Below are 27,952 nucleotides of genomic sequence, written 5' to 3'. Positions count from 1 at the left end.
AATTGCATTGTGCATCACTTGTTTTGTATATTCCAATCCTTTAATTATTATTGTCATTTTATTATTGTTATTATCTTTATTAGTTTCTTCCTTTCTGTTCTATTAAACTGTTCCTATCTCAACCTACGAGTTTTACCTTTTCCCTTCTGATTCTCTCCCCCATCCCACTGGGGGCGGGGGGGGGGAGTGAGTGAGCAGCTGCATGGTGCTTAGTTGGTGGCTGGGGATAAAGCATGACACCTACCTAATAGACTCCTGTATTCCTTTTTCTTTTTTTCTTCTTGGGAGGGGTTGGAATATTTGGCAAGTATTTTAATTTTCCCATTGGTATGTGTTTGAGGATGTATGAGGATCAACACACACAAAGAAAGAGGACCTGGTATATTTGGAGTTTCTTCATGGGTGCAAAAAATATTAATAACAAGGACTGGATTTGAAATTAAAATGGAAGCAATTTAAGAAGAGGGTTTTGTTTCTTTTTAGTCTTTTGAAGGAATTTCAAAAGTAAGGAATTGTAGTAAATATACTTTGACACAGCCCAAGCAACTGCTCATGCACCTCCAATATAGGGCAAAACACCCAAGCTTGGATTTGTGTTTGGTACCAGCATACTGCGATTAAGATTACCCGAGAACCTTATTTAGTCAAAAGAAAGCAAAGAAATGCAAAGCAAGACAAGGGGGGAAAAACAGAAGAACTAAAACAAAAATAAGGTTAAGACATCATAGGCAACAATCTCTGAAGCTGAATCTGGTTCAAAAGATGCAGCAAGGTCCTGATCTCCCTGCTTTAATAGCCATGGCAGCTGAGGCGGTATGCATATTTTATAGTTCTGTTGTCTGTGCAGAAAAGACAAATAGAAGAGGGAAAAAGGTAGAGAATTCATTTCTATCACCCAAAGCTCTGCATCTGGCAGATCGGAAGCACATACACGCACCAGACTGGCAGTACAGGCTAGATACACATGGGTTAGCTTTAAACAAAGTAGCTTCAATACTGGTTAACAGCCAAGTTATAGGAACAATGTGGACTTGTTGGTACTATGCAGACTGGTATACCATAGCTCCCAGCAGAATAAATTTAGTCTTTGCTGAGTTAAATACTGGTGCAGCTAGCTTGTTTCAGGTACTCAGAATACCTGAAACTTCATACATAACCTCATATGAAATTAGTTCGGGTAACTCAAAACTACTCTGTAACATAGGGTTGGCACATCTAAAATACAAATATCCACAGGCCAACAGAAACTGACTGGATGTTTAAAAAGAAATTAACTGACATAGGAAGTTCTCCAACTTTGATTTTTTTAGAAATGGCACTAGGATGAATTTTAATGCTTTTTAATTAATTACAGATTTAGGCATACTTCTCCTTTTGTAATAAAAACTAATAGTGTCAGGATAACTTAAATGTAGAAGAGACTTACAACATCATTTCAATTTTTCATGTCTACTATGAGCCTACATAATACTCCTGATGCAGCATAAGACACTTTTCCTTTAAGTGGCTCAAATACTAATGGAAAAAACAGAGCCGCCAACCACATTCGTAAGGCTAGGACTGTAGCCAAGCCTTACTGGTATAATAGATACACTGTCACCAAATTGTTTAGCCAACTACCCAACAAACACTCTGCAGAAACCACAATAGCTATAGTAGTCTTGAAGGACTGCATGAGGTTCAGTACTTCTGCAGCTTCATTGTAAGTATTATTTTTACAAATCTGCTTCGATGAAAGGCACCAAATATTTGGAAAAAGTTTTTTAAAACATAAATAGATATTATAATTCATGATTCATGCATATTTTTAAACTACTCTCTGTCTGCTATATATTTACAAATGTTATTACGTTGCTAACTGAATAACTTATCTAGGCAGAAATTATTCTATTTTTAGGCAAAAAGCAATTTCTGTGTTAGTTTCCATCCCTCTCCAAATTATTGACCACATGCATCCTGAAGTGTTACACGATAAGAGACTTGCCATTTAACTTACTCACAGGTTTCAATACACATACTCCCTACTCAATGAATATTGCTTCATGGTATTCTAGATATATTAATATTATTTTGTGACTGCAAGTACACCAGTTCTATATGCCTTTTTCTATCTTATGCATAACTGGGTAGAATACAAACACTTAATAATATGAAGCAGAGTACTTAACCATTGTTTACAAGTTCTGGTGCTCACTAAAACTTTCAACAAAAGAATTCAGTTCTGTTTTTTCCCTGCTTGGCCCTATTCAGAAATGGCTTAGGAACATCATCAAGTAGCTTGCGGAATCGAGACCTATTCCATTACAATAGCCCTATTTTCCAGCACATCTGCTATCCACTACTGTGAGTAACCACTTCTTCACTGTTCTGCTCTATCCTTTAGCCTTTGCAGTCCTTACCAGGAAGTCTGAGAATTAAACAGCAAATTATTGTTCTTCTGAGTGCTATTTTAGCTCACGGATGAGGTCAGACTGTGCTTTTGTTTCTCAGAGTGCTTTCTGTGCAAAAAAATCAAAGGTGTTGAACAAAACGTAGGTTACTAAAGACATGACTTGTCAGTCTAATAATGCAGATTCTACTGCCTAGGTTTCAAGATCCTCTGACTTTTCATGGATAGATGGGTATGGATGAGAACAGTCCATGATCAGTTCACAAACCTTTTAAATGTAAACAACAAAGGTGCTGCAAAAAAGACCATCTCATACATGGGTCTGTCCCCCTTCCCATTCATCCTGTACACCTTCTCCCCCACTTACTGTATTCATTCTGTAACAACACTTATCCTTCACTTGAGGAGATCTCATCTAAGAGACCATTTACAGACTTTAAGAACTAGCTGGCCCTACAATGACACCTCTATTATTTTTTTTGGCTTTTCTGTGTTCTGATTATTCCCTTTGAAAACAATGCTCATGGCTCCTTTTGTTCTCAATTACATCCCTGCTTCTATCTGTTCCATTACTCTGTGTCCCTACACTTTCTGTGCTGGGTTGTCTTCTTTCATATTACACACGTTACATATTACACCACTCCCTTCCACCCTTCTGCATGTGAAAACCACATTGTCCTGTGATCCAGAGTGCCTGGATAGTGGCTGTAAGAGGAATTCCTGAAGTGCAATTCCTCCTGAATAGCATTTGCCTCTCAAATCCAGGATATTCGTTCTTTCACTCCATTCCCAACAGCTTGCATAAAATGGAAGAGTGAGAACAGTGTAACAACAAAGGTAGAAGTAAAAGAAAAAGAATAGTCTACTCTCCACCAGTTCTCAGCAGTTGTTCCATGAACTCTCAATGGTACAAAACCCACAGCTATTCTGTACAAGCCAGTAACAGGAATAGGAAAGTCTGCATGCAGCAGAAAAGCAAGAGAACAGAATTAGTGTTTCTGCACAATCCTGTTCAAATAAATTTTAAGACAGAACAGCAGCTGTATGGAACAAAAACCTCCACTCTACAGACAAGAGCCTGCCCAACCATGTATCCCTACTGACTTGTGATTTCACGTACATATGTCTGTTTCACAAGCAGTCTCAAGGCATTTCATTCTGATTTTTATAAATTATGAATACTAAGTACTGAATTGTGAGGCTAGTACTGCGAAAAACAGAATGACTAAAAGCCTGCTGTATCTACTGATATTAAGTGAGGTGACAACATAGATATGTTCGACCCAGAGTTATCGTATCAGAGAAATTCCCATCTTATCTATGATATGTACAATCTCCACACTGAGTACCTTTAAACTGTGTTTCAAACACAGAATTCAGTAGGTTGAGAGAGGTATAATCAGACTGTATTTGAAAACAATGTGTGCATGATAAAAAGAGCCTTTTGTCCACTTTGCACATTTTTTTAAATGACAGAACTGGAGCAATACACAGGGATACCACCGCCTACCAAGCCGACCAATGTTGTTCCACTGTTTCCAAGACCTCTCCAAACAGCTGTTTGCCTCCATGTGCTATCTCTGTTTTTATTTAGAGTTAAGTCTGGAAGGGGCAGTGAAAAGTGGTTGTCTAGCACATATTGACACAAGGGAGTTCTGGCCCACGTGTAGGACATGTAGACACCATAGCAATGCACGTAATATTTGCATCATAATAGTTGCATACATTCTACATGCTGTGTGTTGTAGTTTCAAAACAGAAAAGGAAATAGAGAAAGAGAGAGAGAGAGAAGAGATATCAACATTAATTACATTAATATATGAAAACAAATTCTGTTCTGGTAACAGGAAATGCAGTGTAGGTAACTTTGGGGACCAAAAGAGTGACTCTATCAATAATTGTTCTTTAAACTAATTTAGATTAGAAGAATCAAAATATTCAACACACATTTATCCCTAAACATTTCCTTATTACCAGACTGTTGAATCATTATTTAGTATTGTTTTCTTACAGGTCTTACTCACAGATTCTCAGCTAGGATAATTCCTCAGAACCCAGTTATTCCACTAGAGTGAGGAGAATTTATAATTAGACAAATGAGCCTCTCTGACTTACTAAGATGCTTCACATTTTTTAAATTTGATATACACAAAAATATAGTCATTAATTATTTTAAACAAATAATATCCATCCACATACTAGTTATTTTTTCTGTTCTACCATTACAGGATATATGCCTGGGTGTATTATGTATTAAGTGTATTATACAATAATTTAAGGCTCTCCTACATTCTGCAATGCATAGACAGAGAACTGAACCCACATCATTTTCCACTGAAGTCAACTGGAGAGATACAGTAGCCCACTCCAATGCTACAGATCCAGGACCAAAGCCAAAGCTATTAAGGTACTTTGGAAATTATTCTTGGTCATCTTATAGCCTCTGTAAAAATAAACAAACCTTACAAGCAATAGTTCAGTATTGTACTGCATTAAATACTATGGCTGAAAAACTTCTTAATATTAAAAGAAAGATTACTTAGTCATGTTTCTTGCCAGAAAATCCTTTCTGCAGATCTCTCCCATTCCTGGAAAATGGTTGATTCTCTGAGGAAGGAGAAAAAAAAAAAAAAAAAAAAAGAAAAAAGAAAAAAGAAACTTTTTTGGTACTTTTTAGTTTTCCTGGCATACCTAATACAATCATTTAAAATGTTCAACTGTGTGCTCAGGCAAACATAATTAGTGTTACACATAAATTATTTAAGATAATATCTTACATTATACTATGTATTCTTAGCAATGCTGAAGATGCTGTAAGTTGTATTCTCCTCCACCAACATGAGTATGCCCATTGATTTCATTTCAGACATGAAAGGAGACTATAATACTCTTATTCACAAAGCTATCTAGGAACAAAGAATGCTATCACAAAGTAATGGTAAAAAAAGGAATTATTTATTCACAGAAACTGTGGAGAGAGCTCTGCTTGTTAACTTACTGCTTAAAAGCAACTTAGAAATGATGTTTTGCATCTTCTTTCAAACTCCAATCACTCACAACACCCAACTAGCAGACAAAAGCATGAAAGAACTGCCCCAAATATTTCAACACCAGATTCTAAGTGGTATGAACAAATAACTCTGGAAAAGAGAATAAGATTTTAAAATATGTAGTGGTATAGCCTTATTGCAGTCTGGTTGGTGGTGTTTTGGGGGGGGAGTGGGGGATGGTTCTCTCCATGGAAATGTAACTGGCCAGAAGTGGCACATTACTGAATGTTTCAGAGTGAAGCAGTTTACTGAAACATGTCAGAAATCTTAACTACCACTCTACCTGATAGTTCCGAAGTTCAGCAATCTTTTCTTGTTGCACAGCAGAATCACTCCATATAAGATTAGCCGTTTCATCTTCATCACGTGTTTTCACAAATCCCATTTCTCGTATTACCACACGTACTACAGAGAAATCACATACTTAAGGAATATTTTGAATCTCTAAAATAGATTCTTTTTCAAAATTTAAAAAATCAATTAAGATTTTAAACACTTCCAATACTCAACCTTTTGTCCGAGAACAATGTTAGCATGCAAGCTATTATTTATCTTGCAATATTTCCATCAGTTGATTGTAAACCTGTCATTACAACATTACAGTACCTTGTACTACAGCTGGAATCAGAGCACAACCACTGATGGGAACTGTAAAGAGCTTCAGGCACTCCACAAACATCTAGTAAAAGTCCACCTGCACAGCTTTTAGACTTAATCTTGGCTATCACGTATGTTAATTTTAAAACACTGATGACTATAAGTGTCACTGCAGACAGAGGACAAGAATGCCTCCTTAGACAAGGTACAGTAGCTACAAAAGCAAATGCATGCATTATTTTAATACAAAAAAAGAGAAAAGACTCATTATGTTCCAGGCATAACTCAGGTTCTAGGAGAAAAGATTTTTCTGAAGTAGTCCCAAGCATCAAAATACAAAACATTAGTAGATTTTATTGAGAAACCTCTGTATAATAATTAGAGTATTTAACATTAAATTTACACTGTTCGTCTTCCAAGGCTTTAAGTAAACTTCCAAACATACACATTATTCATAATTAGAGGGTTTTTTCACAGCCTCACGTCAATAGCTATTAGGATGAAAACAAAATATGTAGCTTCCTACCAATTTCATATTTCGTGCCAGCGACATTTGCAGTGATGACTCCATTCTTCTTCTTTCTGACTTTTCTTTTAATTGTGCTTTGATAGGGTAGTTCCGAACTCAAAGTCAGAGGAGCAGTTCCATGGTTATCTTTGAAAAATAATGTTGTAACTGTCAATGTCTTTGTATCTCAGATAACATACACAAATGAACTAAAACCACAAACATTTACTTTGTTGTAACTTAGAGGTACAAGCATAACGAATAATTAACAGGCTTTATTAAAAATCCAAGACTAGCATACCTCCCTCATTAGGCAAGGATGGCATTATAACCTAGGACAGTGCAGAAGCAGAGCCCAAATTTCGTTCCAAGTTCTCAGAAAATGATGGAGCTGTAAAAGCCAAATTATTTAAAGCTCCAGTCATACCATTTCAGTCTCTGGTTGTAGCAAATATTAGTTTTGGTATGGATAGATATCTGTGTTAAAAAAAAAAAAAAAAAAAAAAAAAAGAGAGACACTGTTATAGAGAAATCCTGAAAGAATATAAACAGCAGAAAACTAAATATGGAAATGCTTTTAATAGCAAGTCAAAAGTAATGCTTGCTTTAAAAGACTGATCAAGTAATTGTAAATACAAAACTTTGTTACAATTCAATTGTTTTGTTTCTGGGAAAAAACATTTTGCAGTATTAATTTTCAAAATGAGATTATATTACTTAATTTTCTTATTTTCATTTGTGTATGGGAGATTTGGGGCATGAAAATAGGTAACACTGAATTCAACCAATACTGCAAACTTTTATCTGCACAAAGCTCACTGAATTTATAGCAATTTTAAACCGTATTTAAATTAAAAATTTAAAATCAGACACACTGTATTATGTGTTTTCAGGTACCAAATGGGAAATAACCGAAATCACATTAATAATCTTTTCCCACTTTTCAACATTTTTTGAAGCAATTGTCCAATAATCACTTGGTAACACACGGCTGCAGTTTCATGACCACTTCATGACACAATGGACATAATTTCAAAGACACTTTGGGTTGGCAAGTGTCTAAATTGTCAGTTTCTAAAAGGAGAAATTATTTGCATAAAATGCTGTTTTTCATGTCTACACTGATGCAAAATTTCAAATTTTCTTCTCTATGAATACACTACCACATGTGAAAACCCCACATATTAAAAAGTTTTTTCAGTCCAGCTTAAACACATAAGAACAATGGGCTAAAATATTAGGAAAAAACCTCAGGAATAAAATGCTTCTAAACACACTGATACATGACTTCAGGCGTGCAGCACTGTTATAAACGCTGCAAGGAAACAAATGCTGTCTTTGGCAGGCTGCCTCAAACAAATCTACAAGTTTTCAAAACGTACACAATATAAGTTCCTGATTTTTAAATGCTTTCATTTCTTTTCTGCAATTTTACGTGTTGCTAAAGTTCCTTACACTAGCTTTAGATTAGTTTATATTGCCACTGTGGTGATTGCAAAACTTATTTTAAATAGCTTTCTACAGAGCATGAGGAATTTCTTCTGCTATAAATAGCAGAAAATTACAGTAAAGTCAAATTCAGCCATGACTTATGATGTGAAGTACATTTGATCATAAGATTGGACAAGATGTGCGTTAGCAAAATCATCAAAACATTATTTATAAATCCTCTTTTTTTGTGTGTGTGTGTGTGTATACACACATGTCAGAGAGAGAAAGAGAGAAATACAATCATATTCTGGACAAGTCACCCTCTTGGTAAGAAAAATATAAAAGCAGATACCTTGAGCTGCAAGATCTTATTTCCTTTCAAGACAGAAATTTACCTTTAACAGTCCATTAACACAAAAGGGTAAAAGGAACAGATTATGGTTCTTTTATGACTGTCACCAATGTACTGTGGGCCAAATTCTGCTTTGTAATAAGACAACCAAATCTCCCTCATATCCATTTAGTGGAGTGCCACAAATAAACACTAAAACATGACCCTGTGTATTTATCCAGAAAGTAAGAACAAATGTTTTATACACAGATACAACGTTCAACAGCATAGCAGTAACACCCAGCCATACTTACTTGCAAAAAACTTTGCTGAACCAGAACTCACTAGGAAAATCCCCCCAAATTAAACTAAAAGTGGCAGGTCATTTTGAAGTTTTAATGTTTTGGACGCCATCATCTAAGAAGGTGACCCAAAAGTCCTCCTGCCTGCTGGCCTACTAAAATTAGACACAGAGATGGGAAAGCAAAGCATTCATCCTCCTTAAAACCACTGTGAAGGAAAAGCAGTGCTGGGCACAATGACTCACGGAATATTGCATGTTATCTGTTTCTCAAGCTAAGAATACCACCAGAGTACAAGACATGTTTAGCTTCTGGGAATAATACTGAAGTACATCTGTTAGCCTATTAAGGACTTCTGCGCACATACACAAACGCCTAGCAGTTGTTCCTCCACTGTACTGGCTAAAAACTTTTAACAAATTTGGAAGAATGTCAAGATGACTAGTATTTCCCTGTGAGAAACACCAGCCCTTACTAATACAAGCTATGATATGGTAATAAAAACCAAGCAGCTTATAGAGCTTTCATTGAGCCTATAATCACAGAAAAATATCTGCCCAAAGTTACTATAACACATTGCATTCTGAAGGTGGACCATAAAGCTCCAAATTGCACTATGTTGTTTTCTTTATATAGAAACTATTCTACTCTTTTGAGAAGAATACTCTTTAGGGTTTAAATAGAAAGCACCAACAATCAAGGTCCATGACTCTCAACCAGTCAACTTTTTAGCACACATACATTAGTTGATGGTAAAGATTTATGGTCATCTGCAGAGTATTGTACGGACAATTAGTAGTTTGGCCATATGGAAAACAAAGTATTTGGACTGACTAACTGTCACAAAAAGCTCTGCAAACTGATCACTGAAGGAACTCTTTTCTTGACAAGATTATGGATGACATTTTTTATCATCACAGCTGAAGCATGCATTCCTCTAATGATGTCAAATCTTGTTACAAAGACACATGCTGTCTGTCAAATCCTGATTTAAACTGGATTCTTCAAAGACAAAAGGGATCATTACTGTACTCTGTATTCAAACTTACTCTAGGATTTCGACTTTTCACAAGCACTGTCCTATACCAATAAAGTTAAACTGTATTCTGCCTTAAGCTTGTATATAATTCAAAATAGTTTTACAACTGCTTCACTTCTCAAGTCGCCCATCTCCATACAACCGTTTCACTGAATACCAAAACAGCAGCAGTTCTAAATTAGTAGTTTTCAAAAACATTTTACATAGGAAGCAGTCCTTTCCTTCAATCCTACTGGAACCATCTTGTTTCCAAAGGGCAAATACAGGTCCAATGAAATTGGGCAGTCTCAGCTTTTCTTCCCACTAAGTCAAGTGACAGATGAGAGGTACAGCACCTCATCTGGGGAGAAAACATTACCCAGAGCACTAGCTGTGAGTTGCAGGCTAAGCCATGGGAGCAGTAGACTTGCTCCTGCTTAGACCTCCATGCTTTTTATGTCCCCAGTGCAGTACCACGACAAGTTCCAATTCTGCAGCAAGAAAACCTAAGACCAGGCTACTGAGGAAGCCACAATCCTCCCAAGCAAACTGTAACGGCTCCTCAGACTACACTTTAGACGAGCAGTTCTCTTACTGAGGGAACGGGTCACTTGGGAGAGACAGGGATACACCATTGAGAGCAATAAATGAAGGGCTGTAGCTGAGGGCAGGGAGCTAGAAGGAGAGGGGTGCACACTGACAGAGCACTGTGATTCAACGCTGCAATGCCACAGGCCCTGGCAGCCAAGGGCTCCCACATGTCTTTCCTCTTTTTGACTTCTGTACAGCAGAAATCACCCCAGAGTTACTTCATTCTCTGACCCAGGTCCTGATTTGTTATGATTGCCCAGCCCTACTCTCAGGTCAGAGCACAGCTGTCTCGGGCATGCTGAAGGAAAAAGACTTGCAGGGCAGACTGCTTTGCAGGCAGCCTCTGGGCCCAGACAGAATTGCCAGTTATGGGGCAAAGCTTATTGCAGGGCCCACCAGATCATGCAACAATAACGGCAGCAGCATTGTCAGGTTATGATTACATCAAATTCTGAGTCAGTTCTTATAACTGACAAGTTTTTACTTATAAAATAAGCATAACCTATAACCCGTGTTCAGCTACAACAAAGTAGAGGCATATCCCTCTAGTAACCTACCTTAAAGACCTGTTCCTAACAGATTGCTTGTAATAATATGGAAGAAAGTATTTTATTTCCACACTGGGACTGATGGAGCTTGCTTAACCTTGGCAAGTCAGCTCTCTGGAATCTGAATTCACACGCAGACAGAAAAGGATTGCAGTTCCTGCTGTACATACCATTTCCCTCCTGAAATCATGACACCCACAAACTGGTAGAAGGTAGAATCGGTCATACCGATTCAAGGGTGGTTGAACAAAAATGGTTAACCTATAAATGGAGAAAGACTTGTGAAGAAGAAATGAATGCATCTTTATCAGGTTAGCACATTCTCACACAAACAAGCACTTTGAATAAAAGGGGAGGGGGGGGGGGGAAGATGAGATGTTATCTTTACCGTTGCCTGGCAAAGGTGTGAGAGCGCCAGCAAGAGAGATACACTGCACACAATCCTGTCCTAGAAAGAGACAGAAGGAAAAAAAAAAAAGGGGGGGGGGGAAGGGGGGAGTTTTTTCCCTCCAGGGACAGCAGGGGTAGGGTAATCTTGCTGCACAGGGCAAGTTGCACACAGACAGGGACCAAAGCAGATGCTTAAGTCCATCTAAGGGAACAGTTTGGGCAAGGTACGAGGGTGCCTCGGTGAAGAGCAGGGGACAGTGGGAAGAAGTGGTTTCATGTTTAATGCAGTGATCCATGTTACCTTGATGACAAGTCGTAATATGTTGTAGAAAATTAAAAATTAAGAGTATTTTTTGCTGTTACACAAATAAAGTGTATCATAAGAAGTTAGTAAATTGCCCAAAAAATACTCTTCTAGCGTAGAATATACAGAAGTACTTTTGAACAAATCCCTCTCTTATTTCTTAAGTTATTGCTCCATACTGCTCACAAGTGACCTCTGCCTTTCGCAATCCTTCACTTTACATCCTGTTGCAGTGTGGAGCTGAAAAGATTATTTTGAATCTCTAAATAGGAATTGCACGCCATCAGACCTTTTTTTTTTTCTCCCAAAGAGTAAGCATCCCAGAAAAAGGTTGAATTCATCAGATCAAAATAGAGAAGGGGGTGTCAAACTCAAACTTAAAATAAAGGGTGCAACTTGAGAATCTATTCTGAAGAACACTCCAGTCAAATGAAATTCTTCAAGCTAACTGGGGTCATACCAGTAACTATGAAACCGCTACTGTGTAACCTAACAAAAAGAGACTAGATTGCATATGCACATTTAAAATAGATTTGATCTAAATTGATTTAAGCATTAAGAATGGTAGAATCATCTACTATCAAAACACTTCAGGTTCCAAAGCAGAGACAACACTGTATCACTCAATGCACTGTTTTTAATGTGAACCTCTTCCTTCCTTCTAGCTATTGTGACACTGCTGGTGACCAGTTTGAAAAGCTCCATGGGCTATGCATAGCTTAACTTTACAAATACGAACTGAAAACATGACTTCAGATCTTAAGCCATGGCACATATGACAAGACCTCTCAAAGACAACTAATATTTCTTAAGTGTCTTCCTATTTACCTAGGTGAAATAATACAAAAACTAGATTGTCAGTTTTATTTTTATTTCCTGCATTCTTTGTGTACAGACAAGTAATCACTCACCAACAGTGGAATATTTTAGAATAGATTTTAGAATTAGCAGACTGGTTTCCTCTGACCCCATTAGTGCAATTTACTCAGTGGTGTCAAAAGTGTCTGGAAATGCGCAGTAGCTGGGAAAAAATCCACAAAGCTCCTGACATAAGGAGCTTTCACTCTGAAATGGAGACACACTGAAGATATAGTTACAGAACTTGGCAGATGACTATAGGGACGGAAGGACAACATCACAGCAATGCAATCCCCACTCCCCAATTACCTGGAAAATTAAAATAACAAAAATTTCACAGAAACATGAAAAAGAAAGAAGTGAAAATAGTCTTCAGAGCATTGACCTAGGAAACATCCGAGTTCTGGTTTTTTCAATCTAACCTAAATAATTAAGTTTTTTGCTCCCTTTGATCTTAGAGTATGAAAGTCAGGATACACCGTAGTGAGGGGTCTGCTATTTATTACAGTTACACAAAATTATAATCTACTGCTGATTTGGAATTAAGCTATAAAACACAGATTCAAAATGAGATTAAGACATTAACAGAAATTATAATTGAGAAAAATGCCTTTTTCAGTACCACCCTCAAATAGTAAGGTAATAACAATTTGCAGTAATTAAACTGCAGAATTAAAAGCCTCATACCCTTTCACAATTTTTTTTAATACACGTCTTGACAAAACGTATGTTGAAGCGTTCCTGTTACAAGCAAGCATAGCCAAGCAGTTTTTGTGCAACATGCTAAAAGAACAATTTGGTGGCAAGTTCTCACTCCTACAGAGACATTCTAAATGCAAAAAGCAATCCTCATTTTGAGGCTCAATGTGTCAAAGTGATAGGCTTGTTTTTAAAAGGCTATCTGTCAGCTGGCTTAAAAACGTATACACATTAGAGTTTGGTTCAAAATATTCTGAAGTCAAATGAAATCTATTAATTTCAACACCCTTCGCTCTCACCATCAAATCATATAAGATGTTTATTCAGCAGTTCTTTCAGATGAAGTGAATGTTCAGAGTTCTCAGGTGTGTGATTTGCTAAATGGACAGCTACAAGCTACACAAGAATACAAACAGCATGATTTACACAACTTTAAACTTTTTTGAATTGTGCAGCTCTGTAAAACAATTCTCTGAAGTAGTTCATCCAAATGGCCAGCATTTCTAAAATTTCCAAAATTTATCTGAACTACCAAACAAACTACCAAAATGATCAAACCAAGCTATGGTAACAGCATAGTTACCTGACTTGGCACTTCGCAGCTTTGGGTTGAGTTTTTTCATTGTTTACTATCACAAAAGGTCTATGAAGTGGTAAGTATATATCCCTGATTCAGAAAACAGGAAATGTATTAGAAGCTGTTAAGATGGTGGAACTGTCACAACATAAGAGTTTCAGAGGAATTAATCATTTCCTACTCACAATATACAGAGATCAGAATTGAGCACAGAAGCAATTTTTTTTTCTGTTCAGTTTTATCTTGAAGCAATATTGCTTCTTTTTGCATTCATCCATTTTCCAAAAGGAAACTTCAAATCCTTGGCCAAATTTAAATCAGTGTCAAAGCTTTCAAACCTGAAGATTGATCTTCTCTTTAAAAAAATGACCTCCAAAGTGTCTTTCATAGCAAAGCACACAATATGACTATTTGTTGGCTCATTCTCACCCTTCAAAAGCCCTTTCTAATGTGATAACATATTTCAGACTGTTAGCAAATTGAGTACTATAGAGTTTCATAGTTATGTTCTGAATATTGAGAGCACCATCAAAGAAAGCAAGACAGAATTAGAAGACTACAATAAAAAGGACAATGCCTGAACCCTTTTCTTGTTCAGTAAAACATAGGAAATATATTAATTGACAAGGCAAGTGAAAAGAACTTGTATGACTTACAAATCAATAATTCATAAATAAAATGCAGGGAACTTTTAATAAACATCACTTAGCATTCATAATGTCAAGGAAAAATATTGACAAAATAGCCCACACAACCTGAAGTGTAACCATTTTTTTAATACAGTAAAACCTTAATTTCAGACAATACATATCTGCATCACTTGCTGCTAAAAAAAAAATATCAGCTTTAATGTTCTACTCTCTGTCAGCAAAAAGCATAGACAACGCTTAGGTCTCATACCACTGTTCACCACCTCAGTAAGCGTTGATAACACCATAGATCAGTGAGCAGGACAGCATTTCACTAACTCTAGAACAGAAAGCATTTCTAGCTCCTGTTCACAGTAAGTTCCAGTGAACACTGCTGGATGGAAACCACTCTATTGTAACTACCTAACTCAGCAACACCAACAATCATTCCGCCTTCATTTAAAATAACATTGGAGTGATCTAGGCATTTTCAGCCTAGAAACATACTCTATGTTAAGAGTGCATTGGCCACATCAGCTCTGCAAGCAACAGCTGAGTGGCATACCTACCACCCACAGGAGGGCTAGATGCCTGTCACCTCAAATGAAGCATTCCCTTTAAAACAAACAGCTGAAGGACCCTTGTTTGATTTGTCTTGGGGAACATGAGTGCAGGAAGCCATGCTGACTGCCAGACTGCTGCACACAAAGGGCCAACACTCTTTGTGGTGAGACAGCCATGGCCACTAATGAAAGAAACAGAGATGATAATGTGCAATAATGATTATATGTAATAGTAATATTGAAGTCTGATATCAACCATGTGGTTTTGATAGGGGAAAGGGTAAACAAGAAAGAGTTAGGAGAGGAATTGAGTTGTGGCACCTGTGGAAACATCTCTGCTCTACTTTTGACTTTGCAGCGTGCCATCCATGCTCTTCATTATAGCATGTCAACACACACCAACATATATCACAGGGTGTTTTAAATTGTGTACACCACACACTAATCACTGCTGGAATTAAACTATTCCTTTCTTTTTCTATCATTCACTTCTCAAAAGATTTATTTCTCGAGCTAGAGACCTTCAGGATCTACAAGATAGAACATTTTAACGTTTTACATATATCAGCATAGTTGTCTTAGCATAACAGAAAAAGCACTAATCCTTTAATGAAGCTGATATATTTGCAATGATTCATTGTATTATAAATAGCCCTTGGGAGGGAAACTAAGGATGTTGGGAAAGAAAAAAAAGGGGGGGCTATCTTTAGAAGGTTCCCCCTCACACATCAAATTCTCCCTCCCTTGCTTCAAGTTGGTAGCATTGGCTTGGTATGAAAACAGCCTCAAGTTCAGGGAAATAACACCACAAACATGGTTAAAATCATTTCTACAGGCCTCTGTATTGCAAGAGCCATGCCTTAGCCCCACATGAAGTCTGCCCCATCTCATCTTATATTTTACAGGCCTACGTTTCATAGATCTATTTCAGCATGTCTAGAAACAGACTGCAGTCATCACACATGGCCCATGACAACTCTGAGGATTACATCATCCTAATTCACATGCTGCCACATAACAATGTTTTCTAGTTTAGCAACAAGGATGACACTCCCACAGCAGCCTGAAATATAAATTGGCAGACAGTAGCCTGCATTTTCAGCACCTGATGTGCAAACATTAAACAAAAATCAGGCCTTGAATAAGCCACCCAGTGTACTCACAAGAAACATCTATTCAAAGTCTTCTTGACCATGAAAGTACAAGAAAGATGCTCTTACGTGATCACCAAATTGTTTATCACATTATACTGACACTTCCAACTATGGATCAATTTGCTCGGCTCCACTGGGAATACTCATGTGCTTGTATGAGGGTTGGTAGACCTCAAATATTTTAATGACTGTGCCATATACTTCTACTCTGTAAAGAATAAATGACAGTCAGAAATATTCACAGCTGGCCAACATTATCCCTAAGACTACTGCAACCAACACTCGGTGCTAGTCATATTTTACAAACAGCTGATAAAGTCACCCAGAAACTCCAGCAGCTAAGGAACATTTCAGCAAAAACATGCTTTCCTCCCCACAGCTCTTTGGGGGTCATTGAGGTACCACTGATTTGAAAATATTTTTTGCAAATGAAAACAGGAGAAAATCATCAGTTTCTAAAGTATGCAAGTCCTCAGAAGCTTCTCTAACTGGAATTGACCTGATTTATAAAAATTCCTTTAAAAGGCTGGATTGGCTCCAAACCCTCTGTGTCACGCTATTTTTATCCATTGTAGGGGATCTAAAGAGAGTCACTATTCTCATCAGTAATGAGATGAGACTCCAGTATCCTACTATAGGAATATTTTGTGTATCTACTGCTCACCTGTAGAGAAATACAGCATGTAGTCAGAAAGCCTAGAAAAATAACATGCCTTAAATATTGACCATAAATTGAATACTTTAAATACCCAAAACAAGAAAGAAAAATGAAGTGCATCAGACTTTATATACGCTAGCTTTAATTTTTCCTTAAAAGAACAAGGCATGACAGTAGCCTACCAAAAAGTACTTTTCTGGGATATGCTTGAACTCAGGATCATAATAATGTACCTTCTGAATGATAAGTACAGCATGACGGATGCAACCCTGTAGTATTGAACAGTTTATGTATTGAGTAATCATACACTGCCTCTGAGCTACAGAAACCATACTGACGATGGCATCGTAGCTTTTAATGTAGTTTAAAATAACTCCAAAATCTGAGGAAAAAACTGCCCTAAGCATGCCTATTTGCCTTCATGACTTTAATCACAGCAGCACCACAGTTCCAAGTTTGGAACAATATCACAGTTAGTCCTGTCCTCATCCATCTTGGTCAACTCCCAAAAAGCAACACTTAAAAGCAATTGGCTCTAGAGTACGTGTTTGGGTTTTGGTTGGGGTTTTTTTGTTGTTGTTGTTTTTTTTTTAAAAAAAAGGCATTGTTGGTTAAGAGCTACACTTGAGAAATGTACTGAAATAAAAGTCCTCAGCCAGAGGCTAGAGCAATGGGATATTCAATTCATTTAGCAGGGCTCAATTTGATTTTTCATTGCTCTAATCTTGTATTTTTTAAAGGTGCATTCTTAATGAAGCAAAAAGGCATAAATTTACACAGTCAAATACATGCTGGCTGCAAAGTTAACTGGTTTTCAAATATTCAAAAGAAACAAATACATTAATTTCTTATGATGTTATAGCAACACACACCACTACCACCCAAAATAAAACATGATTGAGAACTGATCCACATACTGTTTTTTTTAATCATCATATTATCTTAGGCTGAAAATTACAATGTTTATTGTTTTGTGCTTCTGACTCTCTCAGACATATCACACCCTTCATACTGTAGAAGAATTTTTTGTAGCCACAGAGTATTATATTTACCTGATAACCACAGAAAAGGAAAAAAGAAATGCACCAAACTGAGCCAAATGCATTTATAAATACAGATGTATGGAAAAGTTACAAAACACCTATTAACCAGAAGAATTAATCTTTCAGTAAATGCTTAATGCAAAGTGTTAGTACAAATGAGAATGAAGGAGACCATTGATAACCCAAACAGAAAGAAATGGAGAATAAATTGGGATTCATAGTTGGTTACTGATACAGCACTCTGAATATTATCTCACAAATATGAAACTTCTTCCGAATTTTTTATGCTCCTTTGATTGCCCAGATGAAGAAAGAGCTTTTCTCCAGGAAATTTCCCAGTTCCATCACTTGGAAAAAATGTATGCAAAGTACAAAATTTGTGTAAATAGTGTAAATGAGATCAAGCCATATGTAACAGGATCTTCTCTGTAGCCCAGTGAATTAAATATAGACATTTCTATTGACTTTTGCAGAGTTGTTATCAGTGTTTCAGTTCCAGAACAGCCCTGCTGGTGGCACAGTTCAGGAACATAATTAAGACACAGACTCATTTGGTAACAAGACCAACCCATGTTTCCCAGGTCAAAACTACAGTCCATTTAAACCAAACCTTCATCACAGTAGAGATTACAGCTAAAAATAACTGAGTTGCCTCTGAATTTCTCTCTTTCTTGAGAAAGATTACAAGCTTCAAGTATCACTTTCAGACCTACTTGGCTGTCTAGAGGCAGTGCTTCACATTTCATAGCTCATGTGGGATTCACAGGTTCAGAAACAGGGATAATTGTGCAGGTGATATATAGATATATCACCACAGAAAAAGCTTCATGCTGTTCTCCAGAAGCATATTTTGTCTAGCTAATGGATCAAGATCTACTGTATTCAGAAGGTGCTCCTGAATCCAGTTCTCTGTTATAAGGAAAGACAAACTGCAAGCTCAAGGATGGATGAGAAAGAGTATAAATACAGAGAAAAGGAGCAAGAACCCTGGAAAAAGAACTTATTCCAAAATATGTGGTGGACAGAATGCATAAGCATTCAAACTGAAGGTAATGTATTTCAATTAAAATAGTCTGCAATAGAGAGCAATAGTTGGGGAGGGGAACACTTTAGCAGCAGCATGTGGCAGGATGATATACCAAATTCTTCTGCATACAAATTACTGATAAGAGTGCAGAATGTTTATTTATCATGTATTTAACTGACGAGATTACACACTGTAGAATAAACAGTCATACCAGGGCCTCCCACTGATATGGAAACAGATTTAAAATAATTCTGCAGTAGAAGTAGCAAAATGAAATCACTTACCGTTAGTGTTGCATTGCTGAAACTATCTGAAGAGTCAGCCCTCTGGAAACAGATTTTTCTATCAATAATTGACAGCTGATACAGTTTCAGGCAGTGCTAGTACACCAGGGAAAGACATGCTGCAGCAGCAGCTCCTTCCCATTTAGCCTATCCCTAGCACTTTTTAGATCTCTTTCTTAACCCTTTCTAGGTATTTTCGCCCTGTGTTTTGGGTGAAAAGAGAAAGGCATGATACATGTTACAAGAAAAGAATGCATTATTTCCCACTTTACTTAGAATGTGACAAGAGCCGTGGGAAGAAAGTCAGTAGGATTTAGTCATAACAATAAGCTAAAGAGAAATAAAATCTAAAAACAGAAAATGACTCAGTGGCTGGGAAGGAGTTATACCAGAGACATGAGGTACTGTAACCAGAACAATGATTTCTCCAAACGTAGAATTAAGAGGTCAAGACCACAATAACATAAAATAATAGCAGAGAAGTAAACTAAAGATGAATAGTTTATAATTTGCTATATGAAAAATGGTTATGATTCTCTTCCAGCCTTGGACCAATGAGATTCGGGTTTTGAACTCAAACCTATTTGGTTTCAGTGAGGCCAGGATTACAACCTTATAGAGCAATTTTTAAACCAAATGAAATCATAAGTGAAGTAATGGAAAGAGAAATGTTATTTCCTTTCCTGGGATAACTCTGTAGTATTCTGAAACCATTCACATTTCTTAAATTTGGTTGTTTTCTTTTACAACATCAATTTAGATCACCGAGAAATTGTTTTCTGACATCATTTTACAAGATGACTTTTCTTTGTTGTATTATTTTTCTTTTTTCATTAAGAAAAGATTGGTCTGATCTGACAGCTCAGTACATTTTAATAAGGGAGGATTGTGGACCACGAAAGTCATATGACAATAAAAGGTTTGGAAAATTCTTTTGTTCAAATGGGTTATTTCTCCTCACAGGAAAAAAAAAAAAAAAAAACCACCAACCTGAAGAAAACTCTGGAGAAATCGACTGCACTCTATTCTCTTGTGTCAGTTTTACAGCAGTCAGGTCCATTGCACGTGCCAGACAAGACCAACTGTACCACTACTGTCACACCTGTCCTACAAAGACAAAATATTGTGGAGAGCCAGATTCTAGTGAGAAGGAGAAGGATATTTTCACACAAAGTGTTTGTAGTCCTGCTAGCTGTAGTGCCATCCTTCAGGAATCATATACAGGTAGAATGAAGCTGGGAGCTGAATGTGCAAAGGCTACAATATACGTAAAAGACATTTCCTGTTACTTCCTCCCCCCTCCTTAGTTTACAAATCATAAGAGTAGATGTTCTCTCTGAACACAGAGAATGTCCCTCTTGCTTGCCCATTCAAGTGAAACAGAAAATCAAACAAATGTGCACATTTGCACCATAAGTACTAAGAAGTAAGGCTCTGAAAATTCGATAGCTCTACCACAGTTTGTTGCCATCTTTTCCAGTTCATAAGAAGTATGGTTCTCCCTTTAACACAGATCAGTAGGGAAAAACACTACAATGAAATCCCACAGATGACATTGGAAGCGCATTCAATCCTCAAACATAAAGATACAACAGTGGATTCATCTCTCTAAATGTAGACCCCTACAATGTAGATTTTCAGCTGGTTTCTCTGGGCTGCCTTCACAGACAGCCTACATATAGTCAGTGTAAACAGCTGCAGGTATCTGGATTGTAGTCATATAAACATTGGTGAGATAAATCCCATCCAAGTTGCTCAGCATGAAAATCTCACTCTACTTAAACAAAAAATGACCAAACAAACAAAAAAAAAAACCCAACCCACCAAGGATTAAGGCCTCTACTTGGGCCATGTTTGGACAGGTACATCTTCCAAAACTGAGGAAGAGATTAATTCAAGGACTTTGAAACAGTGGGAAATTACAGGAGGAAACTCAGTGTAACCGAGACACAATTTCCTGTGGAATCACAGAATTGGGAGTGAAATCTGGACATGTCTCCTGAAGTCTCTTCCCACAGATGACTTTTCTGCATGGCTCCTCATACTGTCTTGGTTCCAATTTTCTTAACCTCCAGCTGTTGCAGAGAGTCAGCCTCAACTGGACCGTTAATCTATTATCCTCAAACAGCTGGAACAGCATTATGCATGCATGTCCCACAACTGACAGAGAGGTATTTCTTCTTTATCAATGAAACTAAATGGTGTCCTGACTATCTATCTGCATTAGACATTCCCAAACACCCACTCACAAGAATGTATCTTCTTTTTTATTTTCATTTCTCATAAATTTTATTTCATTTTCTCAGAAAATATCAAAGACTTGCTTCCTATATGTGTTTGTATTCCTCAGTGTTGCTTTTGGCAGAAAGGCCACAATGCCCTTTCATTGTCTCTTCATATCTAGAGGCAACAGAGGAAAGTAATGTACAGCCTTTTTTAAGTGACTGCTTGGGGTCATTAACTGCATCATTTCTCAACTGGTGTCCAGAATTTCAAATCTAACTATGTATTGTTCCCTTACTTTTCTTCTACTTCTTCACTTGTGGATGCTGCTCTGGGTCAATATGCTACAAGATTCCCAACTCTACTAAAGACCTTGCAACAGTCCAAAACAGCACTGACTCTGTCTCATCATGCAGTAACACTTTATTTTACTGACTGAATATATCCTCTCCATCCTCAGAAACATTCTTTTCAGCAAATGCTTCCATTTTTAAAATGGTACAAAATGTACCAAAGTCATGTTCTCACATCACTCTTCTTCATTTTTAAGCAAAAAATCTTTTATTCAAATTAATGCCTAATTGTTAATGCTCACTATTAATTTATAGTCTTTCAAAGACTTCAGGTTGACATAAAGATAAAAAGTTGGGTTAATATTATATCCCTCTAAAAAGCCACATTAACTAAAATGTAATAAAAAAGGGTGGGTTTTCCTGGGTGAATAAATTGCACATCTTCCAGACCTCTTCCATCAATAATTCATACAAAGTGTTTTAGCACATTTCTCCCACCCCCCACGCCACCAAGATAAGCTTGGAAGGATAAAACAATATAACAAATTCACAGAAATTTCATGTTCAATGAACACTGAACACATGACAACCACCCAAAAAAAGCCAAGAAAATGCAGACTTCCATCACATAGCACTATTCTATATTTTTCAAGAAAAGTCCATTCTGAGCAAGCAAATAAGAGCAATTTCCCCATCAAATCTCACAATCTTCTGCCCTGTCAGTCCACTCTTTTTTGTGTTCATAAACAGTATCTAGATCTTTGCCTCTTCACCTGCATGAATTCAGTATTAAACATCCTATTTCATTTTCTCATGCTATACTCCAATGCTTCCACTGCACCCTATAGAGATATTACTGTGCTGGTTTTCAAGGGCTAAAAATAAAACAAACACATGTCAACCCAAGGACAAAGTTGGAAGGAAACATACTTTAATGTAACCAAAGAAGAATATATTTAGCATTTTGCTACTAAGCAAGGATGAAAATAAACATGTCAACACATTACTGTGTCTAACTGTGAAGCCCATGCCCCACTCAATTCTTTCTGCAGCATTTATTGTATATGAAAAGAGGATTTAGTCTTTCTTTCTTCTTAAGAGTGACTCTTAGTACTCTGTTACAACTGCTGGCCAGAAGGGGCATCTGAAATGCAGTGCAAAGCACTTCTATCCTTTTAGGCACTCAGTTTTTCTATCAATTAACAGTCCTGTAGACATCTAAGGTGCATTTGATCAGTGGTGCGTATTAGACTTCAAACTGGAATCCTTCCAAAACCAAGTACAAGCATAAGTGGGAATTGGCATGCCACTCGCTCCACAGAAAGGAAAGTGAAAAGTGAGTCCTAAACCAGAATGTTGTTTTCTTTTGCATTTCTTTCATTATTGTTGTTAATTTGGGCTCTCCATAAAGCAGTACTGTTTCTGTGTCCACAGAGATCAAGAAAACCACGTGATTATATTCTTAAATATTGCCTTTGAAGCAAAGATTTTTTTTTTTAATGAATACCTATATTTTTAACATTTTAAACTATTTGAACATATATTTTTAACATTTGGAAAAGATATTACAACTGTATATATTGCTCTTCATTTTGGAGATCCTGTATTCTGGTTAAAACTGATATTGAAGGCAAGAACCATTATGCCTGCTTTATTTAGTCCTTTAAAACACAAAACCAAAAATTTGTTCTACTATGTTAGAGCTTGCTTCCTCATGTACGGAATTCAAGGCAAGAGCAAAAATGTTGATAAATGAGTATAAATTAATGTAGTATTTTAAAACTATTTTGTACAGCTGTACAAACATTTAAGAGAGAAGGCAAGGAAGAACACTGGGAACAAGCTAAGACTTCAACCCCTACAGAACCTGTAGGTTCCTGCATCCATCACCACAAAGAAAAGTATCTGGTAGACTGAGGCACTATGGAACCTCCTGGTCTGAAAGAGCTTCTGGCTCCAAGAGTGGTGCTACTGTGGAACAGAAAGATTTGCTCCAATACCCAACAGATTCAAAGGTTGACGGCTTCAGTATGTCACAATGTTTTTTCTCCCATACCCATTCTCAGTTACAGATGATTCTCTTACCCATCAGTGTAGTAGACATCAATAAATTCCATTCTAAATTTAAAATACATTAGTATTTTAAATATTAATGTTAAAAAGGTTCATTGGTTCCAGTAAACTTTAAAGGAAGCTTGTAATGTCTGCAGAAGGAGTAGCTGCAAAGTACCATTCTGGCAGGGTTTTAGGTAAGCATTAATGGAGCTCTAAAGAGCTTCCTCGTGCTTAATAAGGGCCACTTGAATCCTACTGCTGGAAGTCAAACTGCCCAAATTAACTTCCTAGGTGTGTAGAACATGAAAGCGAATCTGAGGCTAAATATTCTAAAGTTCACAAAAGAAAAACAAAATCCAGCTAATATCCTCCAATACCTATGCTATGGTACTTGCAATGAATTTTCTTAACTTCGACAGTTTGTATGCATCTTTCCAAATAAAATGAACTCCCCTTATCTTCCTATAGGCTTTAGCCCTCTTTTACAAAAATATGACTATTCCCTCCCCCCTCAGATCAATATAGAGCCACTGTGTCAACTCTGGATGACAGAAACATCTCATCAAACAGTAAAAGACTGACAAGCATTCATCCCTTTCTTCAGGGACTGACACAAAGCCTATCTATACAATTCAGTGTCTTTATGATTTAGAATTGGCCCGTAAGTCACAACACTTCAAGGCAGTAGTAACACTCAATATTTTCTGAAGGTTTGCAGAAACTTACAGATATGAGAAAAAAGCATTGTTGGTTTCAATAGGCTGTCTTTACACTGATAAAATTATAGCACAAAACCGAAAAACATTAGTGACTCACATATCAAAAAATTATCTTGCAACATGTTGTCATGCACATTTTTAAAGACAAGACAGAAGCTTTAAAAAGTAGATGCAAGGTAGCTTAGGAAATGTTATCAATTTCTCTATTTCAGACATTAAGATTTCATTTCAATTTCCTTGTTTTTCTAAGGATTTCCATCCTTAAATTAATAATGTGTTCTGGATACGTATGTGACATCTGCAGGTATCTATTAAATGCAAAAACACTGCTTAATACAACATTAAAACATAGTGAAGAAAAAAAGCCCAGAACATTAGAAAATGTGGAAGTTCAAGAAGTGACTCATTTACCATATGTATCCTACAGCGATTTTTAAAACTTATAATAAATATCCACAGATAGAGATTCAAATCAAGAAATCATATTTCCATCTTTCTTGATGCTGACAATTCAGAGCAAGCACATTCGGCAGTCAGCATTAGTCTGCCACGTTTCACCTTCAGAAATGTATTTATGGCTTTCATTATCAACATACAGTATTATAAAGATCTTAGGAAAAATATCCTAACTATACAAAAGATTGCAAGATGGTTTAGTGTCTACTGCTTGTTGACCAATTCATCTCCCAGTTCTTCACACTTGTCCACAACTTAATCTACGCTGCCAATTTAACACTGTCGGCTTTGGAAGAGCGTGGGAACAAACCCTTATTTGATTGCAAACCTGAGCCTCAGATTACTAAAATGATTGCTAGATTACTGAAATAATTACCTAATAACTGCTGACAGGCTTGATCTCCTGCCCTCTTCTAACACTCCCAAATTGGTGGGCAGATCCCTTTGGAAGTATGTGGAATATATCCAGACCATCAGAAACATAGAAAGGGAATGTTTTTCTAAAAAAAAAAAAAAAAATTGGCAACTATGGTTCTAGAATTTCTTGCATAATATTGCCAATACCTACAGGTAAAAACACATTCTTTCCTTATGAAAGAAATTCCATATTCTGTCTGAAATAGCTCATGTAATTTTCTGAAGCTTTGTAACATTTGTCTTCAGAGAATCCGGCTTCAAAAATAAAATACTTCCATATGTCAGTGTAGACATTATATTTACTCACCATGTAGGAAAACCCCTGGTGTAATAACCGCTTCTGTCATTTTTTGTTCGAAGTAGCATTGACACGTATCCTATTTCTACTAAAAACTACATTCTAGTACTTAAAACAGAGGCAAAAGCTTCTACTGATGCCATGCCACTGTATATTTTGAGATACTCTGTAGAATTTGGGGAACAACAAATTCCCACACAGAAAAGTGCTTCTAGTCTTTCAATTGTGGAAATAAGCAGCAGGATTTCTCCAAGTATTGTTTAGATAGGTACTAACAGCCTGGAACATAAAATTAATGAAGGATTTATGCAGAAAAGTATACTGAACCGGGGGGGGGGGGGGGGGGTGTTGCTTTGTTGGTTTAGAGTTTTTCTGAGAAGGAACAAGATCTAATTTTGGTACTCAAACTGCAAACACATAAGGCAGGCACAAGAGTGATCAATACCGAGTCCTTAAGTCAGTTTCACAGAGTTCAGTGGTATGTTCAAATTCCAGCATCAATTGCTCTTCCCTTTTGCTTAAAATTATGTGTGGTTCCAATAGCAGAAATTCAAAAAGATCCCACAGATTATGGGCTTCCAACTAAGCACAGGAAGAGATCTGACTTGCATCTCCAGAGATTTAACTTGTTCTACATTTTAGCCTCCACTGGGTACCACTGCCAAGAGACGATCCCATTTCAACCTTAACTGGCTCCGGAGAGACCTGGCCGTACGTGCGATACGACCTGCACAGACGACGGACTTCGCATGCAAAATCTGACGGCGGGGGGAGGGCGGGCGGGGTGGGGGGCGAGAAAATGAATACCTTTAATCCTGAAACGCCTCCTTCCTCCTCACACTGCGACAGGCAGGCAGCTATCCTCCCCTCCCGACGCGAGGGCTGCCCGCTGCATTCAGGAAACTTCCCGAGGGGCCGCTGCCCGCCGGCACCGCGCGCTCCCGCCCGCGCCGGCGCCGCAGCCCCGCGCTGCCCGGGACCCGGGGCCCGCCGCCGCCCCGCCCAGGCGGGGGACCCCGCTGCGGGACCGGGGGCTGGCTCTGCGGACGGCACTTCTCCGCAGCCCGCACGCCCTCGGGCCGGGCGCCCGAGAGGCAGCGGGGGCTGGCGGCCCTTCTCCGCGCTCCCGCCCCGGAGCATCGCCCCGCAGCCGGCGACTGACCCCGCTCCGGCACGGCTCCAGGCGAGACCCGCACCCCGCGGCTGCCCAGCGCCCCGGCCGGCTCCCCGCCGCCCGCAGTCCCCAGGCTGGGCAGGGCCGCCCTTCCCCGCCGCCCCGCCTTCGCGGGCGGCGATGCTGAATCACGACGGGCAGCCGCTCCGCCGCCTCTCCCCGAGGCGGCCCCCGCGGACGGCAGCCTGGCCCCCACAGAGCGCGGGGAGGCGGCGGCGGCGGAGGCGAAGCGCGGGCGGAGAGGACGAGCGCCCCGCCGCTCCGCTCCACTCACCGTTACCTGGCGGGGCGGGAGTCGGGAGGGCCCCGAGAGCTCCGGGCGGCGCGGCGGGGCCAGGCCGGGCGGAGCGTGCTGCGCCTCACGGGCGGCGCGGCGGGGCTCTCCCGGACGGCAGCATCCGAGCCGGCGCCTGCCGAGTCGGGCACTAGCGGGAGGAGGAGCGGGAGCTTACGGCGGGGAGCTGGGAGAAACCATTCCCCGCGAGGGGGCACCGCCGGTGGCCGGCCAGGCGGGGCGGGGAGGACGTGCCCTCCTCCCACACAGGTAGGTGCGAGGAGAGCGCCTGAGGAGCGGCGGGCGGTGCCCGCCCAGCGGGGCAGGCGGCGCCGGCAGCGGGGGCCGGCCCTCCCCAGCCGCCGGTCTCCCCCCCCCCCCCTCCAGTCGCGGTGGGAGCGGCCCGCTCTGTCTCCCTGCCCGAGGACGCGAGCAGAGGACTTGGTAACGGCGCGGGCAGCGCCTCACCAGCCCGGGCCGGGGCCGGCGAGCGGCCGCCGCGAGGCGCGCGCTCCCCTCGGGGCAGGGTGTGGCCGCCTCCCTTCGGCCCCTCAGAGCCGCGCCTCCCGGCCGCCGCGGGGCGAGGGGACCCGGGGCCTGGCTCCGGCTGACGGGCAGCGCCTCAGGCAGCGCCGGTCGGGCGCTCCCCGCCGGCCCCGGCCTAGGAGCGCCGCGGGAGCACCGGGCGGCCGTCGCCGTGAGGTGCGGGGGGGCCTTCCCGGGCGCCCGCAGGACTCGGCGGCGGCGGCGGGGACCTCCCGCCTGCGCGGGCAGCAGCAGCGGGGCAGGTGGGAGGCCCTGCGGCACTGCCAGAGCGCGGCCCCCGGAGCCGGCGGGTCGGCCGGCGGCGGTGCGCGGCCAGAGTGCCGCTTTAGTGGGTCTGTCGTCACCGGCTGAAAGCCCTGCGGCTGTGCTGATGCATACGCCTTTTCAAAGCGTTTTTCCCCCCCTCCCGTTTGGTCTCGTAGCCAATGTTTTTCCTCCTGTGTGCATTAACTGCCGTGTGCCACTCTGAAAGAGCCGTTTCAGTCTTTTCCTGAAATACTTTGCATCCTAGCGTGAGGCACATGACCTAATCAGATAAGTGCGTTA

The 27,952-nt window shown here is 39.5% G+C and overlaps 1 protein-coding gene across 7 annotated transcripts in view; it reads right to left on the bottom strand.

Moving 5' to 3' along the window:
• The window catches only part of TTLL7 (tubulin tyrosine ligase like 7), a 78,782-nt gene extending 51,845 nt beyond the window's left edge, over positions 1-26,937 (bottom strand). The window contains exons 1-6 of one of the 7 annotated variants that reach the window (XM_052801188.1): positions 26,867-26,887; positions 10,775-11,026; positions 6,846-7,021; positions 6,563-6,691; positions 5,723-5,844; positions 4,929-4,996 (exon numbers count right to left, since the gene is read on the bottom strand). In XM_052801188.1, the coding sequence (XP_052657148.1) occupies positions 4,929-4,996; positions 5,723-5,844; positions 6,563-6,691; positions 6,846-6,870 (344 nt within the window). In that variant the 5' untranslated portion in view covers positions 6,871-7,021; positions 10,775-11,026; positions 26,867-26,887. Of the gene's footprint in view, positions 1-4,928; positions 4,997-5,722; positions 5,845-6,562; positions 6,692-6,845; positions 7,022-10,774; positions 11,027-12,370; positions 12,648-25,073; positions 25,193-26,866 lie in introns of those variants that run through there. The other 6 variants (XM_052801192.1, XM_052801191.1, XM_052801187.1 and 3 more) reach the window with 6 other exon arrangements.
• Between the last annotated feature and the right edge of the window lie 1,015 nt (positions 26,938-27,952).

This window comes from Harpia harpyja, chromosome 11, assembly GCF_026419915.1.
Source record: "Harpia harpyja isolate bHarHar1 chromosome 11, bHarHar1 primary haplotype, whole genome shotgun sequence".
In the NCBI taxonomy this organism is placed as follows: Eukaryota; Metazoa; Chordata; class Aves; order Accipitriformes; family Accipitridae; genus Harpia; species Harpia harpyja.
The sequence above is the reverse complement of the archived record's forward strand: the minus strand, read 5'-3'. Positions and strand labels throughout refer to the sequence as shown.